The following is a 23,801-nucleotide window of genomic DNA, read 5'->3' as shown; positions in this document are numbered from 1 at the left end:
ACGTTTACAAGTGTAAGTGAACTTGCAATGTTTCTGATGGATGTACTTTGTTCGGAATGTAAGAAAATAGTTCTTTCCATCGGTATTTGTAAAGATATTTTAACGAGTAATTAAAAATTTTGTTCAAGTGTTTTCGTGAGTGTAAACTTGCATAAACTAGTGGCCTATTATAGCTGCTGAACTAGCAGGTTGAAAGAGGAGCAAGTTCCATGACATTGAGTCAAAGCCCACTGTCGCCGCACACTCACGCACCACGAGCTCCAGTCACACGCTCGATCGTAGGCTGGGAACGACCACTAGTGAACAAAGACCAAGTCAAACACGAGATAAAGGATACGAAAAAGCAAATTTATTAATGCAACATGGATTAGAAAGAGAAAAAAATGAACCACACACAGATAATAAAAAAGACATAGACACACGCGCACATCAGTATGCTCGCCCCGCACACTCTGCAGCATGAAACAATTGAGAAACAGAAAAATATACCTCTACTGAGGCCTTCTATCAGGGCGGTTGAAAAGACAAATGGAGATCTTTTTTCTTCTCGCTTTCTACGTACGTGTTTTGATGTAACGATCAGGAGCTGACTGTCACAAGCAAATAATTTGCCGGAGACCACCAGACATCCACACACAATTCAGTTTAGATGGAGAAGATCCAGGAACAACCCGTCAACAAAGAAGAAACAAACGAAAAGGGAAGAAGGACAACGCCCAGATTTCTGTGTGATGGATCCGTCGGTTAGACGCTTATCAAACACTGGCACCAATGACTACGGTCTTGCAGTGCCTTACAGGCCGGGCTTAGAGATGACTGCTCAAGACATGCTAAATGTCAGGGTTTGCAAAATATCTGGCAAGGGTTGGAGCTAATAGCTGGTACCCACACAATCCAACGCTTCCATCCTATTTAGGTCAACAAATGCTGGATCAGTGGATTCCCTAAGCAGCGATGGACATTCAAAAATCATGTGCAGGTGTTAGCACTGTTTTTATTAAATTACATAAAAGGCTAGAAAGTAAACACCAATGCACCTCAGCTGAATCAAACGAGACTATGTATATGTACAGGAGATTATGAAAAAGCTACAAAAGGTCAAGAAAAACACGAAAGACATGTAATACATCAGATGTAATGTAATCACTGAAACAGTGGCAGTGACAAAAAAACAGTTTTCTTCGCCACGAACTCCAGCTTGCAAGTAACTATCTCAATAGTAAACTCCTGACAACAAATGATAATGTCGCTTGCAAACGTTGTTAATTGTTTGATGATCTTCCCGGATTTGTTTTCTTTGTAATGTCATTTTTAATACATGATTTCTTCAAGTTCAAACTTGACATATTTTTATGCAACATTTCAAATCAGTTAATACTTGACATACCACTACTCATAAGAAAATTACAGGAAATGAATATGACGATGACTAAAAATGGAACGAAAGCTATTCCAACAGGCTTTGGGACACATTGAAATTTCATTTTTCTGTGTGATGCACATGTCTTTTCGAAAAAAAAAAGTTTATTATCTATTACCCACAGAGCATTTTTCGCAGACTGGATGTGATGTGATGGCAAAGCAACCTTCGTAAGTCAACAGCGTCAGACTGTATCATAGATACCTCTTCCCTATTTTGCCATGATTACACTGTCTGTTCTCTTCAGCTTTTTCTATATAGTGTATGTGTAGTTGGGAATTGGAGATGTTTGAATTGTAATGAGTGCTTCAAAACGACTGTTTCGCTCAGTAAAGGAAATTCATAAAGAAAATCAAACGAATAAATCCGGTTTCAAGCGTCGGTGTAGTTTGGGGCAGCCATAGACAAAAGTCGAATTTTTTCTTCCTTTTAGCTTTGTTTGATCTGCAATAAAATTATCATCATTGTCATCATCATGAAGGACCATCCTTATGACATTATTATTCTTCTCCTCTCTGATTGTATAAATTTTACGCCTTGCCAGCAACTAATGCTATATCACGGTCCGATCTCACTGAAGAAAAAGCTGAGAAATTTGTTAAACATTTTTCTTTTCTTAAGCAAAGTAGAGCTAAATTTTCTCAGTGTTAAGCTGTTACAACTATTTATGTTCGAGTACCTTTAGTAATAAGAGGAAACATATAATTAAAGACACCCTTTTTAAAGCTTTTCGATAATGGCAGTCAGGTATAAAGGAACTATGAAGAATTTTTCGTCTGTAGACAAAGTATTAGAGATTTGTTTTAAATTTCAGCAAAAAACATTTTCCGGATTCGTACTTCTTCTAATTATGTACTATGCTTCTGGTGCCTTGCATATTAAAGAGTTTTCTTTCCAGATATTATAAGCCCTGGAACTGGATTTTTTTCAAGTCAGCATTTATAATTAGTTCAAGATTGGACGTGCTTTCTATTTGTGAGTTCTTCGATATTCGATATTTTTTAGCATTTTACAAATGGTTTTATTATCTATGATAGTTTTATAAAAGGGGTTAATCTTTATCATGTGCAAAGTAATATCTTAGAAATATCATACATTCTATAACTTCAAAATCATGTAAGATTCACACAACTGCATCTCTTATTGAAACTATGTAATCAACATTATATAATATTAAATAATACAGTTTTATTAGAATGAAATCTGATTGAAGACAAATATAAAAGTTAGTTAGGTTTCGTACTTTAACTTGTGCAAACAATGTACTTATCAAGCTTAAGTCTGTGAATAACTTAAATGTACACTTTCTATGCAAATTTTAGTTTTTAATTTCTATTTTATAAATGATAGAGCTAGAGAGCGGGATTAGACGGAAACAAATAAAAATACATTTACTCCTAATCTTGGTGTTTTCACAGAAGTTTCACAATCATCCCTGGCAGAAGTACCAGGTTCTCCATTACTTTCTTCAGCACTTTGTTGCCGTGCTTGTCTATCAAACTGCAACGAAAAAAAAAACGCAGTCGGTCGAGCAAAAGAAAACAATGAAATAAATCATGGAACTGCGAGAGGTGAAATGAAAATTGATGGGCTTACATCATTAGAAGCGGCATTAATACTGGGAGAAGTGTCAGGTCCCTCGTGTCTTTCTCTTACACTCTGTTGCCCTGTTTGATGTTCAGCGGCTGGATTCAGCTGCAGTATAATAAAACAAACACGTCCTAGTGAACTCGTTTAAAGGGAACAAAAAAATGGGATCAGAGGCTGCAAGTGGTCAGATGAAAATTATTGGCTCTTCATTACTAGAGGTGTACAGAAAGGAGAAACTGCTCACTTATATACTGACTTAGAGATACATTAGTATCCGAAAAAGACAATGTTTGTATGTTTTCTTTATCAAAGGCTTATTTATATTCACCTGCTTAATTCAAAACTGCACTGCATGAAACTACTACATTATTCATGTAAGTAGAGAAACCAATGTTTAGGTACTAAACAACAAGACTCTCGTAGTACCATAGACTGATTACAGGTCGTAACTTCTGTGTACACAAAACAATAAAGTGACACAAAATCTTTCACAAAAGGCACAAGAACAAATTTTAAGAAATCCCAGTAGTTGGCTTCAAAGTTTTGTAAGTGGTTGTTTGAGCAACTTGTTGTCTCCTATACATCCCCCCGAACAGGGATAAGGTACGTCCGGAACGTAAACAATCCGCGAAATCATGTGCGAAATGTTTGGATGATAACATTTTGTTTGAGCATCTGCAAACACGTGTGTGCATGTTTCATTTGTGTAGACACCGTGTAATTGTCATAAACTTCTCCATCGGTAGAAGGATTGTTTGTACAAAATATTTTTATTTTCCATGTTTGTTTTTTTAATTGCTTAACGATAAACAGAAAATTACATGTTAGGAACAAAATGTATTGTTACTATTATATTGATTTTTTCCCACTTTATTTCATATTACATCACAATGACAATACTTCGTTGTACATAAAAATTACAGTGGGTTACATTGTGCAAGTATGAGCGATATAAGGAATTTTTTTTTTTGCCGAAACAATGCATAGAATAGAGAAAAGTGATAATGCGTCCAGAAAAAAAGCGAGTAGTACAATGGAATAATATGACTTGAACGCCTTAATAAAAGGGAACAAAACAGGAGTTAAGGCTATAGATTGTTAGATAAGTACTACTTTATATTTATTTCTGTTCTGTCAGAGATTACATTTACGTTCATCTAGCTCTTTGTACAGATTATCATCATCATCATCATCATCATCATCATCATCATCATCATCATCATCATCATCAAGGACTAGCATTAGGACATTATTACTTCTCTTCGATTGCTTGATTTTTACGCGATGCCAGCAATTAAGCCTGTATAATGATTCCTTCTCCAAAATGAAAAAAGCCTAGAAATCTGCTTCACTCAGGTATTTTTCTCTTCTTAATAAGATTAGTGTTTGAAAATTTCCAAGTGTAAAGCTGTCACACCTATTTCTGTTTTAGTAAGTTTAAAGCATGATTAAACATATAACTAAAGACACCCCTTTAAAGTATTTAGACAATGGCATGTCTAATCAGGTGTAAAAAGTGCTATGAAGCCTGTGGACCAAGAGTTAGTGATTTCTTTAATTTAAGCAAAAATATTTTACCTCTTCTAATCACGTGTTCTTTTTGAGTCCTGTAACAAGACCTTTCCAAGTTGTAACGGATAAGTACTTAGTAGAGGGGGTTAGGAGGGAAGATCGACAACCGTGGTTGATCTGATTTAGCGTAGTGGGCTGGAAGTTGTTTGCCCTTGAGCAAATGACGTAAACTGGGACGTCAAAATAAGGTGACGTAAAAGTTAGAGAAAATAACGGTGGGCAGAGAGCAGACGGCGAAACAAAAGTTGGAGCTGGTGGATTTTTCTCGGGACTTTCTCGCAACTGCTGCGACAGCGGAAAAAGTATTACGGGAAGTAATACCGTGGGTAAACTACAGGTGGATGTACTTCACAGGTCGTGAGTCACTGTAGTCCGTGTTCGCACCGTGGGGGAGCTCTGTGGCTTGGGCATCCCAGTTTCTTGGCGGGGTCAAGAAACTAAACACTGGTATCAGCGAGAAAAGAACAGAAAACTTGGTGCAAGACTGGGGCACCGACTTCCATCTGTCGCCTGGAAGGGGCAGCTCTTCACAGCCTGAGAGTAAGCGCCGGTGGAGGAAAGGTTTCCTCCCGGCCTTCAGCGAATCTAACATCATCCGGCCAAACATCTAGGAGGCGGCCGCATGCGCAAGATCGAGACGTCTGCTTATAAACTGTGGGTACTGTGAAAACCATTTATTTTCAATCATAAATAGACTTCGTGGAAAGAAGATCAGTGGGATTAATTGGAATAGAGGACTTGGGAGGGTCTCAAAGACTTTAAAATAAGAGGTTGATGTTTCATCGGGAGCGAACATTGGGTTCTTCATCAGTGACAATAATTTAGGAGAGTCGATTTTATTGTTACCTTTAATATTATGTGGGATGAATGATAACATATTGGTAATACATCTTGTGTGGCGAATGAAGGAGTGAATCTATGAGTGTGGATTTTGCCTTTGTTTCATTTGACTTTGTATTTGATTTGAATAATTATTTGTGCCTCTAAGAAGGTACGCCCACCCTCAAGCGATCAGGATATTTTGGTTTGTGGAAAGAATGCGCATGTCTGCGGACGGTCCGTGACACAAGTCAAGATGTACAATTAGTTCAAGATAAAGATTGATTTCCATCTGTGAGTGATTTGATATTTGAGATTATTTAGCATATTGCAAACAGTTTATTATCTTTTTAAAGTTAGGTAAAGGGATTAACCTATATAATGTGCAAAGTAATTACCAGAAATATCATTAAATCTATAATTTAAAAATCACGTGAGACACAGCTGCATGTGTTTTTAAAATTATGCAACCAATATTATAATATATCACATTACTACAGTTTTATTAGTGTCACGGATCAGTCCGTGCCTCCCTTGTTTTTTCCCATGATCCCGTCTGAGTTTGGTGGAAGGAAGTGGAGGGGGGAGCGGGGTGGCGTAGCCAGCCCTGTGTGTGTGTTGCCCCTCTGCCATGTGACACCACAACTGCGTAATTGAGGGACGGATGTAGAGGTCGTGAGCACCAAGTGAGTTTCGGACCTCACGTGCGGCTGGAAGAATGATACACCTGGTCTAGTGGACTGGGGGAGAGGATTTAAGCCGGATGGTAGCGGCAGTTGAGCGAGTAACGAGCAGCGGAGTAGAGAGAGAGCCATCAGGCAATCGAGAGGCTGATCCAGCGGCGGCTGTTAATTGTGGTATTGTAGATTGGAGTAGATTTATGACAGACTCGCTGGTGTTGTTGTTGCTGTGGAGCCGCTGCTACTGTGTTTGAGACTGCAACTTCAGTAGAACTGCTGTTGAAAGTTCCTCGCCGAATCTGCTACTGGGAGCGGTGGACATCGCCGAGCTGACGAGAAGTTCCAGAGAAGAACAACCCGAGCCGACGACAATAGGCGGGCAGCATCTCATCACAGCTAGAGACTGTTGAGCAAGTGGGCTCCACTCTCGTATCTGACAACGACGACGACACACCGACCTCATGGAGGGCCGTCGCTGTCGTCTTTAAATTCGTGCAGTGTAGTGTCGAGGACACTGACGATTTGATTGTCCGCTGGTGCCGACAACTCAAAGTAAGACTTTTGCCTTTTGAGTTGACCTGTAGAGAGGGAGAGGGGGGAGGTCGTACCCCCAATGTTAATCTCCACCGTCAACATTAGAGGGAGAATAAGACGGTTTACACGGACTGTGTGTATGTGTGTGTTGAACATTAATGAGCACACTGACATTGCTGGTGGCTAGAAAAGTGCTCGGAGAGACGTATCGTTAGGAGTGGATTGAAAAGGACATGTGTATGTCGTCTTGGTGACATTAAGAGAACTGTTGTAGCAGCCTGCGCGCTGTCGTAGTTTCTGTGTTGAATAATATATGGCGTATACCTTATGATTTAGAACAGACAAGAGTGATAATTGTGCGGTATGGTTTAAATTGATTTGCTTAAAAGTCTTGTACTACAATTTATGGGTTTTTTTCTTAATTTTTCTTTTTGGTGTATAATCTATAACAGAACGTCTCAATCTGAAGTGATCTCGTGTCGTTCTTCGTAAAGAATGCGCAGTCCGACTGCCGGTCGTGACAACATCAGAGGGCCATAGTTGAAACCAAAGAGACAGAAGACAAGCAAATCATTGAACAAAAATACAAAGAAGCATGTATCAAATAATAGGTACCAAACTAACAGCAGGTCATTGCAGACAACAACAAATACAGAGAGTTAGTCCCTCCCATCTCTTGTGTTGATCTATTTTGCTGAGGTCATTCAGTCATCAGTATTTCGTCTTTTGACTTGTTCCTCTCGTTGGGAGGAGCACATGGATAGACGTGACCGCTAACAAGCACGCCCCTATCGTCTATTTTGGGCGATAATGAGCAGGTCTTGCATGCTAAAGAGGACCTGTCCAGTGTTTGAAGTTTGTAAACCAGTTCCTCCTCTGGCTACCGCGGGGTCGACCATCACCCAAAATACCTTACAGAAAAGTCTTCGACAAGATGTCGTACCAGGTCACTTGGCCAAAGTTTACGCAGCCTGACAAATAGAGGTTCCTTGTGTCCTTCAAGTGTTTGTAACCGTGCAATATACAAAAAACAACAAACAAACAAAGGGACCTTCGACTAGCCAATGTCCATTGAATGTGAATACTGTATATTCTAGGCTTTCTATTATAAACGTGTTTAATTCAATATTTAATTCAATATAAAGTAAGAATTAATAATTGATTTTGAAACTGTTACTTTTTATTTTGTTCAGTCTATTATTCGTACAAAGCTATTTATCAACGGGTTTATAGTATATAGGTATGAGTAGAATACACTCAAGTGACATATGTATCAACGCTAAACGATAGTTAACGCTCTCATAAAAAAAATCATTACCTCTAAGTAGCCTAAAATACTTGACATTATCGCAATTGTGAAGTAACATCGCAATATTTCAAAGTTCTTTATTTTTGATTAAAGAAAATCAGTATGGGGACTGAAAAAAATAAAAGAAATCGCTTTCCTAAGAGATGTAAATTATTGGCAAATGTAAATAATCATAGAGAGTTTCTCTTTCATCTGTATTTTTTAAAGGAAACGTTGATAAAACCACAAAATATTTACTTAGTTATAAGTAATATTTTGAATGGCAGTTTAATAGAGTGGTGTCATACGCGGTCGTAAATTTTAGTGAAACTATACCTCAGACATTGAAAGACAAATGTATTTTTTCAGTCGTGTCCTTCAACATGCAATAACGATGCTCCCTGTACTGCAATTGTATCAAAATATTTGTAAAGTTCTAAAATATTATTAAAATAAAGAAATGTAGTTTGATAAATACCACAGTATTACTTGTGATCTCGGGTAATGGGCTGTCACTTTCTAGGGTAGTAGTTTTGAGTGGTCATATTTTTCCTAAATTTCCGGGGATTGTTTCATTGGTGATATTTCTTCCTTCTGTTCTTTACATGAGGAACAAAACCTTTCTTATATTTATAATGAGTTCATGCACTGCTTACCATTTCGCAAATTTTTCTCAGTGTGTTTCGCTGACCCATGTTTAACCTGTCCTCAAGCTTTTTAAAATCATTTTTTTGAAGTTCCTTGAGTAGTTTAACACCCACGAGATCTTCTTCCACAATTAATGACAAGATCTTCCAATCCACTCCTTTCAGGTACCCCGTTACTACTGCAATTGAGATCAGATTGAAATCATTTACACGTAGCAGCTAAGAGAAATGAAGTGACAGTTTTGCCATACAAAATGGCTTTGTCATTGGAACAATTTTGTTATTTAATATGTAAGTGTTCATGTGGTAATTGGTACGTACTAAAAATTAACAAGAATCGTAATTGCGAAATCAGTTCAAGACACAAATTCCTATTGATGACTCCTAATAGAGTTCATACGTCTTGTGATCTTACTAGTAAAGTTTTGATGGGTAAACTTTAGTTAGCGTCCGGTCCACCTGATCATTACTTATATTAGCTTTTTAGGCCAATGCCAAAATAAGCTTCAGAAAATGGAATCTTGAACTCAGTTTTATCATGGCCTTTGCTGCTACTTAAATTTTATCTTATAGAGCTACAGAAAAGCATCATGGGACGAGCTAACGACATCTTGTCAGAGCAAACAGTGGGTGTGTTGTAAATATAAATATAGACAAAAGTAAAATAGAGGAAAGAGGCAATTTTTAGTGCCGTAATGGTGAACGACTCTGTCTTGATTATAACGCTTCGAAATGTATAGAGAAAACCAGACATATCAACTAGAAACTAAACTACGAATAAATTAAATAGAAATCCTGCTTTTCTTTTGAAGTGTCTTTTATTATTAATTAATAATATTGTTTTACTTAGTGGGAAAATAAGACCATTAAAACATGCTAGGTTTTAGTAGACATGCCGATTTTTACCAGCCAGAGTAGTGGCTGCCAGTTCCTTCTGTGTTACTCAATTAAAGTAAATAGTTAAAACCTTACTTTCTACGAAAGTTTTAAGCTTTTTGCCAGAAATTAATAATGGCAATGTGATATTCGGATTTTTGAGGGTTTCTTTGCTAAGAAATTTTTATTTCAAATCCAGGTGTCATCATAAATTCTAAGACATCTCTTATCTTGATATCGTATTTTCTTTTACGTTTTAGGTAAAGCGATGTGAAGTTGCCTGTTACTGTCATTTATTTTACCCAGGAACCCATTATCTACCTTTTCAGGTATGTAGTAGTTTTTATTATCTTCGTTCTTGCGTTTCTGAATAAGAATACTTGATTATTATTTACGATTCTCACCAAATTATCAAAATATGTTTACGCACACTCACAAACAGTTACACAAACACTCCCAAGCACTTACATACACAAACACACTAATAACAAACAAACAGAAGGAGAGAGAGAGATCGGAAATAAAAAAATTATGTCGATAACAAACGAATCACGAACAGATTATACACTGAATAAGCCAACAATTTTTTTTCACACAAGTCACGTATTATACTTACCTTCTTCTTCTGAGTCTTCTGTCCCACGATTCTGCGATAAACGGGAAAACATGTTTTACAAAAATATAACTCTTTCGGCAAACTATTTAACTTCTATCCAGACCAAACGCTGTATCATCTGAAAACCGGGACATTAATTAAAAATTCCTTATCTCATATTCTTACCTGCCTTTTACACTTTCATTTTCATGGAACATAAGAGACAAAACTTCTGTACACTGGAAAACAAATAAGGTGACTAGGCAATTCTTGTCTCACTCCTTTATATATATATACACTCCACCACGAATTGACAATTATGCACGTGAATATGCTAAGTGTCCACTGTGACTTGCTTCACAGTAGCTTCAGTAGGGTGACTTGTGGGAGTTTTCTAAAAGAACAAAACATGCAAAAAAAAACCCAGGTAAAAACAATTAATTTCTGCTTAATTCAATTATTAAAAATCATTAAAAATTATAGTTTTTATGATTGTTACTTTCCTGTTTTTAAATGATCACAATGCGGATACATAAGAAGAGATTTGCTTAAAAGATAGGTGAGTTATATAGAAATTGTCTCTTTAGATTTAAAAATAGAAAAATGGATGGCTTTAGTAAAAATTTCATTTCTATTTTTCCTGCTTAATTCAAAACTTCATGAAACTACTACAACATTATTAGTGTAAGAAGAGAAAACAATGGCTCAAATCATAACCAGCAGGATTGACAAATTGCTGTAGGCTGATTACATATTCCTAATTTCTTTACCGAGAAAAATATCGCGAAAGAAAATATTCCCAAAAAGCACAGGGACAAGTAATAAATACAAAATTTAGCAATTGTTAGGTTCCCAGCCTTGTAATTCAAAATTCAAAAGTATTGCACTCGAGCTATTATACAACGCTGGTATGAGTTGGTCATGTTCTTTTTCGCATTTGATTCCATAGGCCCTCGTGTCAGACTGTTTTTTCAATCAACTTTTTATAGGCGCCCTGCTGATGCTGTAGATGCATTTTTATCAGGTTGCACTAGTTGATAATCTGTCCAACTGTTGTTCTGCTTTCTTCGATTACTGAGGTCTAATTTACTGAGGTCATTTGGTCATCAATAATTCGTCTTTTGTCTGGTTTCTCTCGTGGGAGGCCGCTGACAAGCACGCTCCTATCGTCTAGATTGGGCGATAGTGAGCAGGTATTGCAAGCTCAGGAGGACCAGTCCAGTGTTTCCTGTTGGTAATCCATCGCGGCGTCTACCATCCCCCAAAATACCTTAAAGAAAAGTCTTCGACAAGATGTCATACCAGGTCACCTGACCAAAGACGACAAGTTTACGTCGCTTGACTGTTGCAAGTAGAGGTTCCTTGTGTTCTTCAAGTGTAGCAACCGTTCATTAGGAAAAAAACAACAGAGGGACCTTCGGTGAAACTGTATACACCATGGCTTTTTATTATAAAAGGCTTGATTCAACATCATTTAAATTAAGAATAAATTAACTAGATGTGAAACTATTAATACTTATTTTTTTAACCTATTATATGTGCAAAGCAAAATATTTATCTATGGGTGTATAGAATACAGAAACGAGTAGAATATCAATGCCAAACAATCGTTAAGGCTTTCAAAGAATAGAAAATGTGTAACAAAATGTTAAAATTCAGTACCTATTCCAAAATATTGTAAATAAAAGTAATAGTAAGCTAGGTATTTTTTTTTTTTAGTAGTGTACACGAGAATGTAATATATTAGACTATATTTAATCTGCTTCGTGAACCCTTTTTTATCTGTGTGAATTATTTTGGGCAATACCTTTTTTTACTTGCAATTCGTGAGAATTAAATGTTGTATGTCACACTAAGTAATGAAATGGGTCTACAGCTTTTCATCTACTGTTCATATTTTCCCATTTTCTAAATACAGGAAATGTCACCTCATCTTTCAGTTGCCGACAAGCAGCCTTTTCAATAGCCCTGGCTAAGTGAACATATATAAAAAGACACTAACTCTATTAAAGAAGAACTTTTAAAAAATTCATATGTAAATCCGTTACTCCCAGGGCTTTTGTTATATCTTTATTAACCGCAGGGCTCCATGTGCTTTCTTGGTAGTGATATGTTCTTCTAATAAACTAGTTTCCTTTTGTTTAATTAATAATCAAAAATTAGGTGATTGCCTTAGCTTTTATAGATTGATCTGATCTGTGTTTACTCTGGCAGCTTAACACGAAAAGTTGCACATTTTTTAAGTTATCTATTTCTATTGAATACACCTCCTATTACTCCTTTTCAGCAGGTTTGATGGTATATGAGCAAAGAAAACTGCCAGATGGTATGTGAAATATTGAGTACCAAACTGGCAAAACGAGTATTGAGATGAAAAGAAAACAGGCAAAAGCTATGCTATAAATACAAAACTAAGCCCAATCGCACACACACGCGCGGAAAAACGAATTCTGAAATATATATGTTTATAAAATGTTTTGTTATAGAAAAATCTAACAAGTGACGTTCCATGTTTCATGTTTCGCAGGAAGATCACAAGGCCTCATGGTATCGAAGCTTTCAATCATAGACGGGTTTAATATACCTTGGTAACAAGGTACAAATATATTGCATATAACAAGGTACAGCATATTCTGCACTTACCTCTGAGATGTTGGTCTGCTGATATTGCGGAGACAAGATTGTCTTTGAACAACAGCGTGCATAGTACAAGAAACCTGTAAAATGAGGACAATAGCAGCACTTCATAATCACCTTCATTCCATGCAATCTTTAAAAGATCATCTGTGTTTTCAACTGAAGAGAATTGTTACTTGTAGAGGGAAAAATTAACCATTAAAATTACTTTCTAGTAAAATGTGAAACCTTTCATCATGAGCCAGTTTACATCGTCTAAAGGTGTGTTCAAGGTATTATTCATGATTGTAACAACGACAGCAGCAATGGCCATTAAGGACAGGCTCTAGTGTAGCAACATTGACAGGTTTGCAACTAAGTACAGACTGCAAAAGCCCATCGTACTTTGCATTTGCTTTATGTATGTAGACGTTTACTCCGCGAATAATGTGGAAAGGAAAATCCAGATCATTCAGACCAAGGGATTGAGAAGATTGGTTCGAATCCCCTCCGTACAACGCGAAACATTGAGCATAGTCGCCACAGTCATGGGCAAGCAGAAAGCTTTAAGAGTTCAGTGTAGCGATGGGGTCGTGAACAAAGTGAACTGGGGAAGAACTGGTCGGCAAAGGTGAACGAGTGGACTGGTAATTTCATGTAAGACCTGCATATATCATCTCAAGGCAGGTCGAAGAAGCGAGACTTTTTTGCCACTCCGTAGCTTAAATCAACGACCAGTACAGGCATACCCACATTACCGTTTGTCACATTATAAAGCAGTGTACCTGTGCACATAATCAACCATTATCAATTAATTGTGCTTGATCATCATTTAACCTGAAGATATGAATCGGGACAGAATATGTGCAACAACAAAAGAAAGAAAGAAAAATGAATCGTTACTTACAACCAATCAGCGCGCAAAGACTAAGGCCAAGAACGCTTCCTGCTAGCGCTGTCGTTATCAAACTTTTGCGATTGTTTTCATTTTTTCCCTCATCGCATGTATGTGTTCCTGTAATGCAGCTTGTAAACCTACGGATAATACCGCGCAGGTGTTACGACAGTTACTACAGTTATATTAAAAAGTAACAAAAGTACAAAAAATAGCAACATTTGTAAAAGATTTTCAAGCTGCTATGCTTAGGTCATAAGCTACAAATTCACCAAATCTGAGCAAATGATTCTGTTTATTGGCAAAATATCAGCTTACAAACATCAAAAAATTTGCCTGCTCTCATAATGAAGTAAAACACTATTTCTTTGATCCCAAGTATCACTTCGAGTACTTGACATCATAAGTTTATCATACATTTTAATAACATAATGCATTGCACTGTTTTTGGACTTACACCTGGAGTTTAGGTATTCTAGTAAAACTCAAGCAAGCTACTTTGAGTAAGTCTGTTTAGACATATGTAACAGTATCTTGTCACCTCAGTAACTGTCCAAGTCCATTAGATTCAGAAATTATATTTTACCCACACTAGCAATGCTGTATTATGTAAAATGTTAAATAATGTACTTCATAATCTTTCATATTAAAATTTCCAAATATGGAAGTATAAAACTTAGTTTCTTTTCGTGCTTTTTTTCTTTTTTTAAGCTTTTATTTCTTTGTAATTCTAATAGCAAAGTGATTTAATTTTGCACATTGGACCTTTTCATAAATAAATTTTTATTTGAAGTTATATTTTTTTCCAGATAGAAGGAAAAGGCAGATTAAAGGGCACTTACTTTGGCTCTACCAAGCAGTAGATTATCCACCCTATTGAAAGCATTATGGGACGCCTAAATGGAACACATGATGAACAGGATGAACAGCATGAACAGCATGGACAGCATGAACAGCATGAACGGCATAAACAACAACCATTAAACACTCGTGAAACACGCGCAGACTTCCAGGGTGCATCTGCAAATAAGCGCAAAAAGGGAAAAAATACAGGCAAGGTTCGAATGCAATACATATCAAACGAAACTCACTACGTGTAACAAGTACGCCACGGAAACCTGCTCGGTAGTTATTCTAATATAACCTCCTTAACCATTTTACATTCTGTCAGTTGTTCTGAGCTATAATTTATTTTACCTTTACCTGTCATAAGATTTGGGCTTTGAGTTATTTTGCATGTCGCAATAAACTTTATGCAGCCCTTCATAGTGTTTGAAAGTTGTTGAACATAGCGCCAAAGCAAGTTTCATAACTGGCAAAGATTGAAACGGAGGTTTGCATAGCGGGGACTGTCAGGGTAGCTGAGAACACTTTCCCGAAGGCTCCCAAAATTTTTCTCTTCACTGAGACGTTACACACACACACACAATCGACGGGTCGCCCCCACGAAAGTTTACAAAGAGCAGTTTATTTTCGTATCTATAACATTTGTCTGCTATTATTACATAAAAAAGACGACAGGAAGAATGCGAGAGGACAGAAAAAAACGAGACAGGTTGAGCGCACAAAGATGGGTGTGTTGGAGAGAGAAGGGGAGATAGGCCGAGCTGAGAACCCTATTTCAAACCCTAAAAAGGGCGGTGAATTTTTTTAAAATCTAACAACTTTAGCCAGAAATAAACCTAACTTCATTAAGCGTTATCCTGCACTTAAAGCGGCTGAAAACTGTCCTTTTCATTTTCTCTTTTTCCTTTTTTGTTCTGCTCTATTATTATTTTATATTTTATATATTGTGCAAAATCAGCATTTCTAAAAAACAAATCTGTTACATTTTACAGTGTCGTTATTGCAAGCCGTTATACATCTTGGACACCGTCGCACTGATGCTTACTAACACGTAACCCCAGACTAAAATTTGATGATGATCCTTTAATTCCTCTCTCAACAAATCATTGCATATTTGACTCCTTAAATTATCTTTTCTATGTGCGTAGTTACCTGGGTGTGTTGCCTATTAGTTCATTTAACATTGTGATTGTAAGATTGGTACCAGAATACAAAGAACTAGCTTTATCCACAGAGAAAAAAAAAACAGAACAGACGCAGCGGCTGACAAGACTCGTCACTTAGCCTTGTCCAAAGCTGTAGTGATAGGTCCTGCATAGTGAGACCAGTCCATTCTCTTATCGTAGCCAATTAATTTATTTGTCCTCTCCAAAGATCATTCGTGAAGCAGAGCTCTTTCTTCTTCTTTTGTCTCTTTATGATCTGTTATGCTATTGAATGTAGTACTTACATAATATTTTCTGTGAGAGTATCTTCCATATTTAAATACCATTTTACTTCCAGCTCTGATCTTTATGATTTCTGCAACCTTTGAGTGTTGCAGTTTCTGGAAAATTCATTGGTTTCCACTTGGCCAAACTTGCCAACCGATTCTGTTCATTAATGGTGGGTATCTAGGCCTATCCCGGTGTGATATATCACGCTGCTTTGCTTCCCTTACTTGGATTGGGTGTCTTTTCCAGTTTTATCAAACCTGTATGTGTGTGTGAGACAGACAGATTGATTTTTACATACCTGACTATTATCTAAAAATAAGTTAACTGCTACACATTTCGTGGTAAGCTTGACTGACGATGGTGTGTGCACTTTTTTATTGGACATCTTTGCAAAGTGCGTAAAATCTTCTTTTCAACACAGTGCTTCTAAAACTGTCACCGAAGCAGTTGTGTTATGATGCTTTTATTATACTAGCCTTTCTACCGTTTCCTATTAAAATTAGTTTTCAGATTTTGCAGAATACCTATACAGAAACATAAAGGTATATAATATATGGCGTCCAGTCACTTAATCCCCAGACACTTCACCCCCGACACTTCATCCCCGACACTTCATCCCCTAGACTTTTAATCCCTAAGCACTTCATCCCCGACACTTAAACCCCAGACACTTAATCCTTATAAATCAAGTGCAACCTATAATAGATTGTTGGATGCAGTTAGAGAGCTCATGCCTAATGCAGCTCCAGAGACTATAGTAACAGACTTTGAGAAAGCTGCGATGACCGCTTTTCGAGAGAAGTTTCAGTCATGTAGAATAACGGGATGTTACTGTCACTGAAGTCAGGCAGTATTATGCAAAGTCACTGAACTGGGGATGAGAAGTGACGATGAAGACGACGAGTGACGTGGAATGGTCAGATGCCTCCCAGCACTTGTCTATGTACGTGAAGAAGACATCGTTGATTCCTTCGAATTGCTTGCAGAGTCAATGCCACAACATGATCGCATGCCGGAACTTCTATCCTACTTCAAGCATACGTATATACTGTATATATTGTTAAGAACATTAAATGTACTAGCTTATATGAACTTTAACTAATGTTGTAGATGTTCAAATGACGTTGAAGTTAAAAGCATGATTTGAATTTGAATTTTAATTAAATTTTTCGCTGACTTCATAATTTTTTTAGTTAAGGATTTAGTTTAGGGATTAAGTGTCTGGGGATTAAGTGCTTAGGGATTAAAAGTCTAGGGGATGAAGTGTCGGGGATTAAGTGTCGGAGATGAAGTGTCTGGGGATTAAGTGACTGGGAACCTAATATATATAATTATATAGTCGCATTTATTCCCATACAATGGTCTTCTTCACAAAAACTTTCCTCAAACTCTCTTGACTTGAAAATGAATGGATGACACTAATAACATAAGCGACGTTATATAAAATGAGTATTGCTAACAAATAGTAAATAAATCATGCCATTATCAAATGACAATTTTTTTTTTTTTTTTGCAAGATAGTCTCTGTTCAGTTATATAATTTGTTAAGAGTTGAAAGGAAGAAAGTCGATATGTTCTGAGTTGTATAGTTAAATTTGGAAAGATATTAAAACTTTCGCCATTTAAACAGCAGTTTGTAGTGAACTTACCAAGTACAAAAAGAAGAACAGCTGGAGTAAATGCTAACGAAAATGTATACCCTGCTCGCAGACTGTCATCCCCGCATGGACAGCAAAACAGATCATCGCTTACTAAGTGGTTTCCGATACCAAGAATCACCAGACTAATGATGGAAATGTGTCCCTTGAGCCAGGTAACGATGTCGTTAAACTGTTTCATTATCTCTGTCTTTAGTGACTGTGTCTAGTGGTAATAATGGCAAACCTGAAAGAACAAGCAAAACCGACCTTTTTAATACAATTTTCAAGCTTTGTTATGGTTTCATTCCTGCTTTCTTAAAACATTATTTACAATCATATAAAATAGCTACAAAAAGTAAAACTATACTGCAAATTATGTATTCGTAAGTAATAATATTATCTGCAGAAAGCTTACTGTATTCTACAAATATAATTTCCGGTAAAACTTTTAAATAATACGCATTAAATCATAGTGGGCTTAAAAGATAACGCGTTCTAAATATACCATTTGTAGCACTAAAAGTGTCAAGATCAAAATTGAAAAATAAACCAGTTTATGAGACATTTTTTAATAAAAAGGCGTGAGCTACTCTGTTTGGAAGCCGTATGCGTAATAGAGCGTCTCTCCGGGTATATAATTATGTTCTAGCTTTATTGAGAAGTACCTGTTTGACAAACAAGGCACACACCATTTCAGCTACTGAATGCAGGTGAACTAAGCTTTAAAAGACTATTTTCTACTGATTTGAGTAAGCTCAGTGCACAATTAAAATATGCGCAGCTCGTATTTGGACATCATGATGTAAAATTTCAAACCACACCACGAATCTTTGCCAATCACAATGTTAAATCCTCATTTACGAGGATCATCCTCTCTCATGATCGATTAAACATACTACACATTTGCTTCAAACTATTCTGCTACTTAGCTACATCCAATCACAGCTAAGCTAGCACATGACGGTAGATGGTCACTTTGACTTACCACTGCCCACACTGCACCCCCTTCTCTCCCCCCTTCTCACTAGTTACCCGGTCTGCGACTGTGGCGCCATCCCGTCTGGCTTCCTATTCACTACCTGTGTCCAGTCGGTGGTAAGAACAACCGGAGCTGTTGTCCTGCTCTAGGTTTACCGCGGCCTTAATATTAACGGACGTGATCAGACCGCTGCTCTCCCCTCTTTGACAGATCTTCTGTAGCGACAACTACCGTCCGGCATTCCGTCGTGACAGGCTAAGCGGACTTACACGCTTACGGGAACGAAGAGCAGGCGAATTATGTTCCGTATTCTACTAACGCAGAGTAGAGAGGGTGAGCCAAGGTCTCTACAAAGACGGATAGCCCGAGCCTGTCGCCTGCTTAGCTAAAGTTAATAGCCGGATGTGGTGGGGTGGGGATGATAAAGCTGAGCTGTACACAAGGCCATGACGATGGTCGCCCAGCAATTCTCAGGTTCACTCGCTCGCTCCATTCCTCCCTTTCTATCATAGGGCAACCTCTCAAATTACTATGCTGTCAAAATTGGCTTTGCGAAGTGTAAGCATGCTGAGATGAGTAGCAAATATGATTCACCAGCAACATCTTACAATTGGTAAAAGAAACATGCTCTGGAAAAAAAAAACAAGAAAGTAGTCTGCATCATTCTAGGAAATAAAAGGTGTACCCTTCATAATTTTTTTTATATCATCAAAAAAAGCTTAATCTGCAAAAATAGCATCCATAACCAAAAACTATACACACGACATACTGCACTGCTTTATTTATAATATTCAAACAAATACTATTTTGCAAGACAGCTCAGAGAAGACAAATAATATTTGAACTTGCAGCAAGAAAATAATAATGATAAATCTGAGGTAAACAAACTAGCTTGTATAAAGTTTGTGTCCGCGTTAGACTTTTGTAAATTCTTAGCAAAATTGTCAATGGACAGTCGTCATGGGAAGTAGCTCTCCAATTCATAGCACAGAGCACGCCTTAACGTGCTGCTAACCCTTTTAATTATTGATTAATACAGTCAATTTTAAGGCACACGTCAAAGTACATTAATTTTAAGAAACAAGTGTTTACAAAACAGAACACCTTGCTTCTAGGGAAAACATACAAATTACGTCCAGGTTTGTAGACTATGTTGTACTTTTTATTTCTCTAAAGTTTTTATGTCTGACTTTTTTAAAAATACTCCCGCGTGATGGTGGTTTGTTATAATTTTAATGGATTTTTATTTAATTTTTATATAAGGAAGTCCAATCTCTGTGACACTACCGGTTTTACAATATTGTGGTTTACTTCTTTTTATTTTCAAAATGTGCACTTCTTAGGTTTGACTGATGAACACATTAGAAAAACCAGTTGTGTCTCTTTTCTCTTCTCATATTTCCCTAAATATACTCATGGTCGAGCCTACATAAGTATTTTCTCCTGTTTGCTTCTGTGTTGAAGTTCTATTTCTCACAGGTATAGTTGTATGGTACTCGGAGTTTTCATGTCGACAGCTAGCAGTCCTAACACTCCGCTGTCGCTACCTGGCCTGTTGATTCAAGGTTATTCAAAGTCTATTTGTTCGATTTTCTCCTGAGACCTTACTCTCCTCTTTCAAGAAGATCCCCTGGTATTGAAAGTAGCCCCGCGGTATCGACCTCCGCCTTAGAGATTTCCGACCAAGTGCTCCGTTTCCACTGGCGCTGTGGCCAGAAGACTTCAAAAGTTCTCGCTCCTCAAAGCTTCACATATTATTTTGTACACATGCAAGTGGTGGAGCAGACAAAAATGACTTTTTTTCCTCACCGAGCCATGCGATTAGGTCTTGTGGTCAAGATGTGCCGTCGCTAGGTGCTGGTGTAAACAAGACTCACGTGACACTGTTAGAGAGTAGCAACAGAGTATACCAGACGATATTTCTGTGTCCACTTTGTGGCTTTATTTTCTAGCTTAGCAAGGATAATTAAGGGCCTGCACACAACAAACCAGCAGTAACAAGGTGTTGTGTATTGACTGCCTTAAAAGTTTACAGCTTTTCCGACGTGCTCACAACATAAAGTTGAAAAATGTGCTACATTTCAATATTAATTTAAATTACAGTATTCACGCTTTCCTTTCACATCCTGTGTATATGTATCTTAACCCTATTTTGCCTTCTTGCTCAATTTCCTCACATAAAAGAGTATAGCATAATTTGTAAGATATCGAGTAATAGCACAAAGTAGAGAATTCCGCTAAATCAGTTTTGCCTTCAGTGGCATTCGAGTTCTGCTAGCTCAAGGCAGTGTAAAAGAAAACTGAAATTTTCTCTTAAATTTAAGTAATGTGAAGGTTAAATAAGTGTTCACTCTGTAGACACGCCATCACTCGCTCTGACACAAGTATATGTGTTACCCCCGAGCAAAAAAGGATTAGCTCAAACACAACAGGTTGGTAGTAGAGGCCCGGAAAAGTGAGAAGGATCCACCATTGTACGGTTTCATGCTTTTGTGAAAAGGTACATTGTCATTAAAGTAGCAGGAGATGCAATATCATGCTAGATGTGGGAAATGATCTTAAATAAACTGTAATCGGAGTACCCCGTGACAAAAAGTCCTATTTTCTGCAGGCAACTGCTAAAAGTAAAAGGGTTTAGTTAAAGATTCCTGTAGGAAACCCATTGTTTTAGAGAAAGCAGCCGAGCGGTTAGAGCGCTGGCGTTCCAACTGAAATCGCGCTGGTTCATTTCTCAATCAGGGCAGTAAATTTCGACACAGATGGCGGGAATAGGTCCTTGATTTCATAGAGGGTTGGTGAAGGTAAGGCAGCGAGGGAGAGGAGTGGGCAATACCCTCACTTAAAGCTTGCCCCGAGAACGGTAAATTTTATAACACCTCACCTCCAAAGCCATGAAAACGTTAGAGGAAGAACTTTGCCTTTTTTAATCATTATTTTATATAGGGTAGGCTACTTATGCAACAGACTGACCGTTAAAAGCAGCGATTATAATTCACGATAGGGTTTTTTTTTAATTTTTTCTGGCTTTTAAGAGTCAAGAATGTTCGTTTTACGATTTGCATTTGTTCTACTATAAAATCTCAAACGATTACGATATCTTTGCATATAAAAAACGAAAGGGGAAAAGCAGAATAAATACATCATAGCAGAAAATGCTCCTCCTTACCTGTCGCGGCAATGAACTGAAACTAAAGGTAAACGCTGTGTACCAGCTCCTCTACTCACCACTATGGGGATCTATATTGCATGCTTTGTAAGCTGTTCTGAGTAACGGGGAGGATCACGTGTCCCGCTTGCCTGCAGTGAAAGGAATAGTTGAACATGCGTGACATAGAGGGACCTATACCTAATGTCTGTCAATAGTGTGCAGGAGGGGAAGCTCCATCCTAAGAAAACTCGACCCAAACAATTGCCGTGACACACGGCGTGGAAGCATGGACGTGTAAAGAAACCATGTCAAGCAGGCAATTCACTTAAGAGAAAAGTCTCCACCATTCAGGACAAATTGGGAAATTACGGACTATCCTGACACCAGTAACGTATTATTCAAATAATATACCTAACGTTTACATCATAATGACGGTTAGAAGAGTTTGTGGCACACCCTACCAAACGGGAGCTGAGGTCGTCCCCCTGTTGTTGCGACGTGCAACCATGCAATAAGGGTGGATGTGCTGCGGACATGGAACAAAGCTCTGCCATCGTTATATCTGTTCTAGACAGAAGACTTTTGACTCTTTGTTATGTTAAGGAGTAGGAACAGAGCATCACGAGCGCCAATGTTGCTTTGTGTCGATCTAGTTTCAGCTTCTGGCTGGGTGCAATGTAGTCTAAAGCATAAAGGCGTGCACACAGCTGTCAAGCAGCAAGCTGTTGTGTGTTAACTGAATCAAATGTGTAAAATTGATTCTTGCCTCAGAGCACTTTCTAGTGAACTCAATACATGGTGTGCAACACATGGCCTTCAACATTGACTTGATTTACCTGGTTCCGGTTCACTACCTACGTATGGTTCACCTAAGCCCTGTCTTGCCTGTTGCTCAATATTCTCACATTAAAAGGCACTTCATAACATTTACGATATCACCAAAGGAACAGAAATTTGAAAACGCCTCCAAAAATAGCTTCTAAACTTAAGAAGCAAGTACCATTCGATTCCTACAAGCTTAAAGCAGTACAACAAAAGTAAACTGGCTGAAATGAAATTCATTGAAATGAACATTATAACGGTTTTACTCTCTTGTAGCTTCTTGAATCATTGTAATATAGATCTTTTTTTTCATAAACATGTACACCTATTCTCTGCAAACTTTGACTGCAATTCTGCAGATGCGACTGATAATAATCGTATGAGTACAAACACACTACTAACAGAACTTTTCTAAACGACCATAACCAGAGTGTCGCAAGAGATCGACGATGGTAGCTGAATAGATCATCTTACCTTCCGCAGGTGCAAGCGTAGAGGGAGACAGCCGTCGTCTTCTTTAGTCCATGAACAGAACTGTGATCACCAGTGCTTACCAGAACGCTGTATCCATCACGTGATTTAGAGGAAACAAGATCCACTTTTCTTCCAAGCTGTAGGACTTAGCGCCTGTGGGTCTGTGGCGGTTGTTCTACGCATCTTTACTTGTAGCTAAACTTGCTGCAACAGCACATGAAGTCGTTGGTATTGCTTGACGTTAGTAGTTTCTCCTGTCATCAGAGACATATTCGTCTTTTGAGCCTGGATCAATTCAACCCCCGATGTAGGGACGACATGGACATTACTGGGGCCGATTTGTCCCATGTAGACAGTAGATTTGACTATAGGAAAGTAATGATTTTGGTCAAAATGACCAGTGACCCAGTGACCAAGCGGTCTTTTTCAAACTTATCTTACATTTTTGCAGAATATCGTAATATAAGTATTATTTGAAACAATCGACTTTTGCAACAAAAAAGTTCTAATAGAGAACAAATTGTCAGTCGTAAGTCAGGGAGGCATTCGTAATAAAAGTGATATTTGTATCGAAGTTTGTCAAGAAACAATCCGAATAGGAAAAGTAACAGAGAAGATCTTGACAAGTGGGTTTTACTGTGCTTGTTATGTATGGCAAGAATATTCACATTTCACAAGTGTCCATATCTTCAGGCCCGGTTCTACCTATTAGGCGAACTAGGCAACTGCCTAGGGCGCAGAGACCGAGGGGGGCGGAAAAAATGGCCTGCTGTTGTTTTTTTTTTTTTGTTTTTTTTTTAAGATGAATAATTTTATGGAAAAATATAATTTTCACAAAATGATATTAGCAGGACACTTTTCCTCTGCTTGTAGACTGACCACCACGCTAGTTTCTCAGTACATGTATGACAGGAAAACCCCATT

The 23,801-nt window shown here is 37.7% G+C and overlaps 1 protein-coding gene across 5 annotated transcripts; it reads right to left on the bottom strand.

Moving 5' to 3' along the window:
• Positions 1-327: 327 nt before the first annotated feature.
• Positions 328-23,131, bottom strand: LOC112554424. Of its 5 annotated transcripts, none has more exons than XM_025222196.1 (10): positions 22,878-23,131; positions 17,464-17,698; positions 14,375-14,552; positions 13,545-13,672; positions 12,665-12,738; positions 10,043-10,073; positions 8,560-8,729; positions 3,017-3,115; positions 2,810-2,920; positions 328-1,864 (listed from the first exon to the last, which is right to left on the bottom strand). In XM_025222196.1, exons 2-10 carry the CDS (start codon positions 17,651-17,653, stop codon positions 1,850-1,852), a joined length of 996 nt encoding a protein of 331 aa, XP_025077981.1. In that variant the 5' UTR covers positions 17,654-17,698; positions 22,878-23,131; the 3' UTR covers positions 328-1,849. The 5 variants fall into 5 exon arrangements, with proteins under 5 accessions (XP_025077981.1, XP_025077984.1, XP_025077982.1 ...); XM_025222199.1 differs by lacking the exon at positions 22,878-23,131 and adding an exon at positions 21,600-22,047; XM_025222197.1 differs by lacking the exon at positions 22,878-23,131 and adding an exon at positions 18,534-18,699.
• Positions 23,132-23,801: the final 670 nt, after the last annotated feature.

Source organism: Pomacea canaliculata, linkage group LG13 (assembly GCF_003073045.1).
Source record: "Pomacea canaliculata isolate SZHN2017 linkage group LG13, ASM307304v1, whole genome shotgun sequence".
NCBI lineage: Eukaryota > Metazoa > Mollusca > Gastropoda > Architaenioglossa > Ampullariidae > Pomacea > Pomacea canaliculata.
This window is presented reverse-complemented; position numbering and strand designations above follow the sequence as displayed.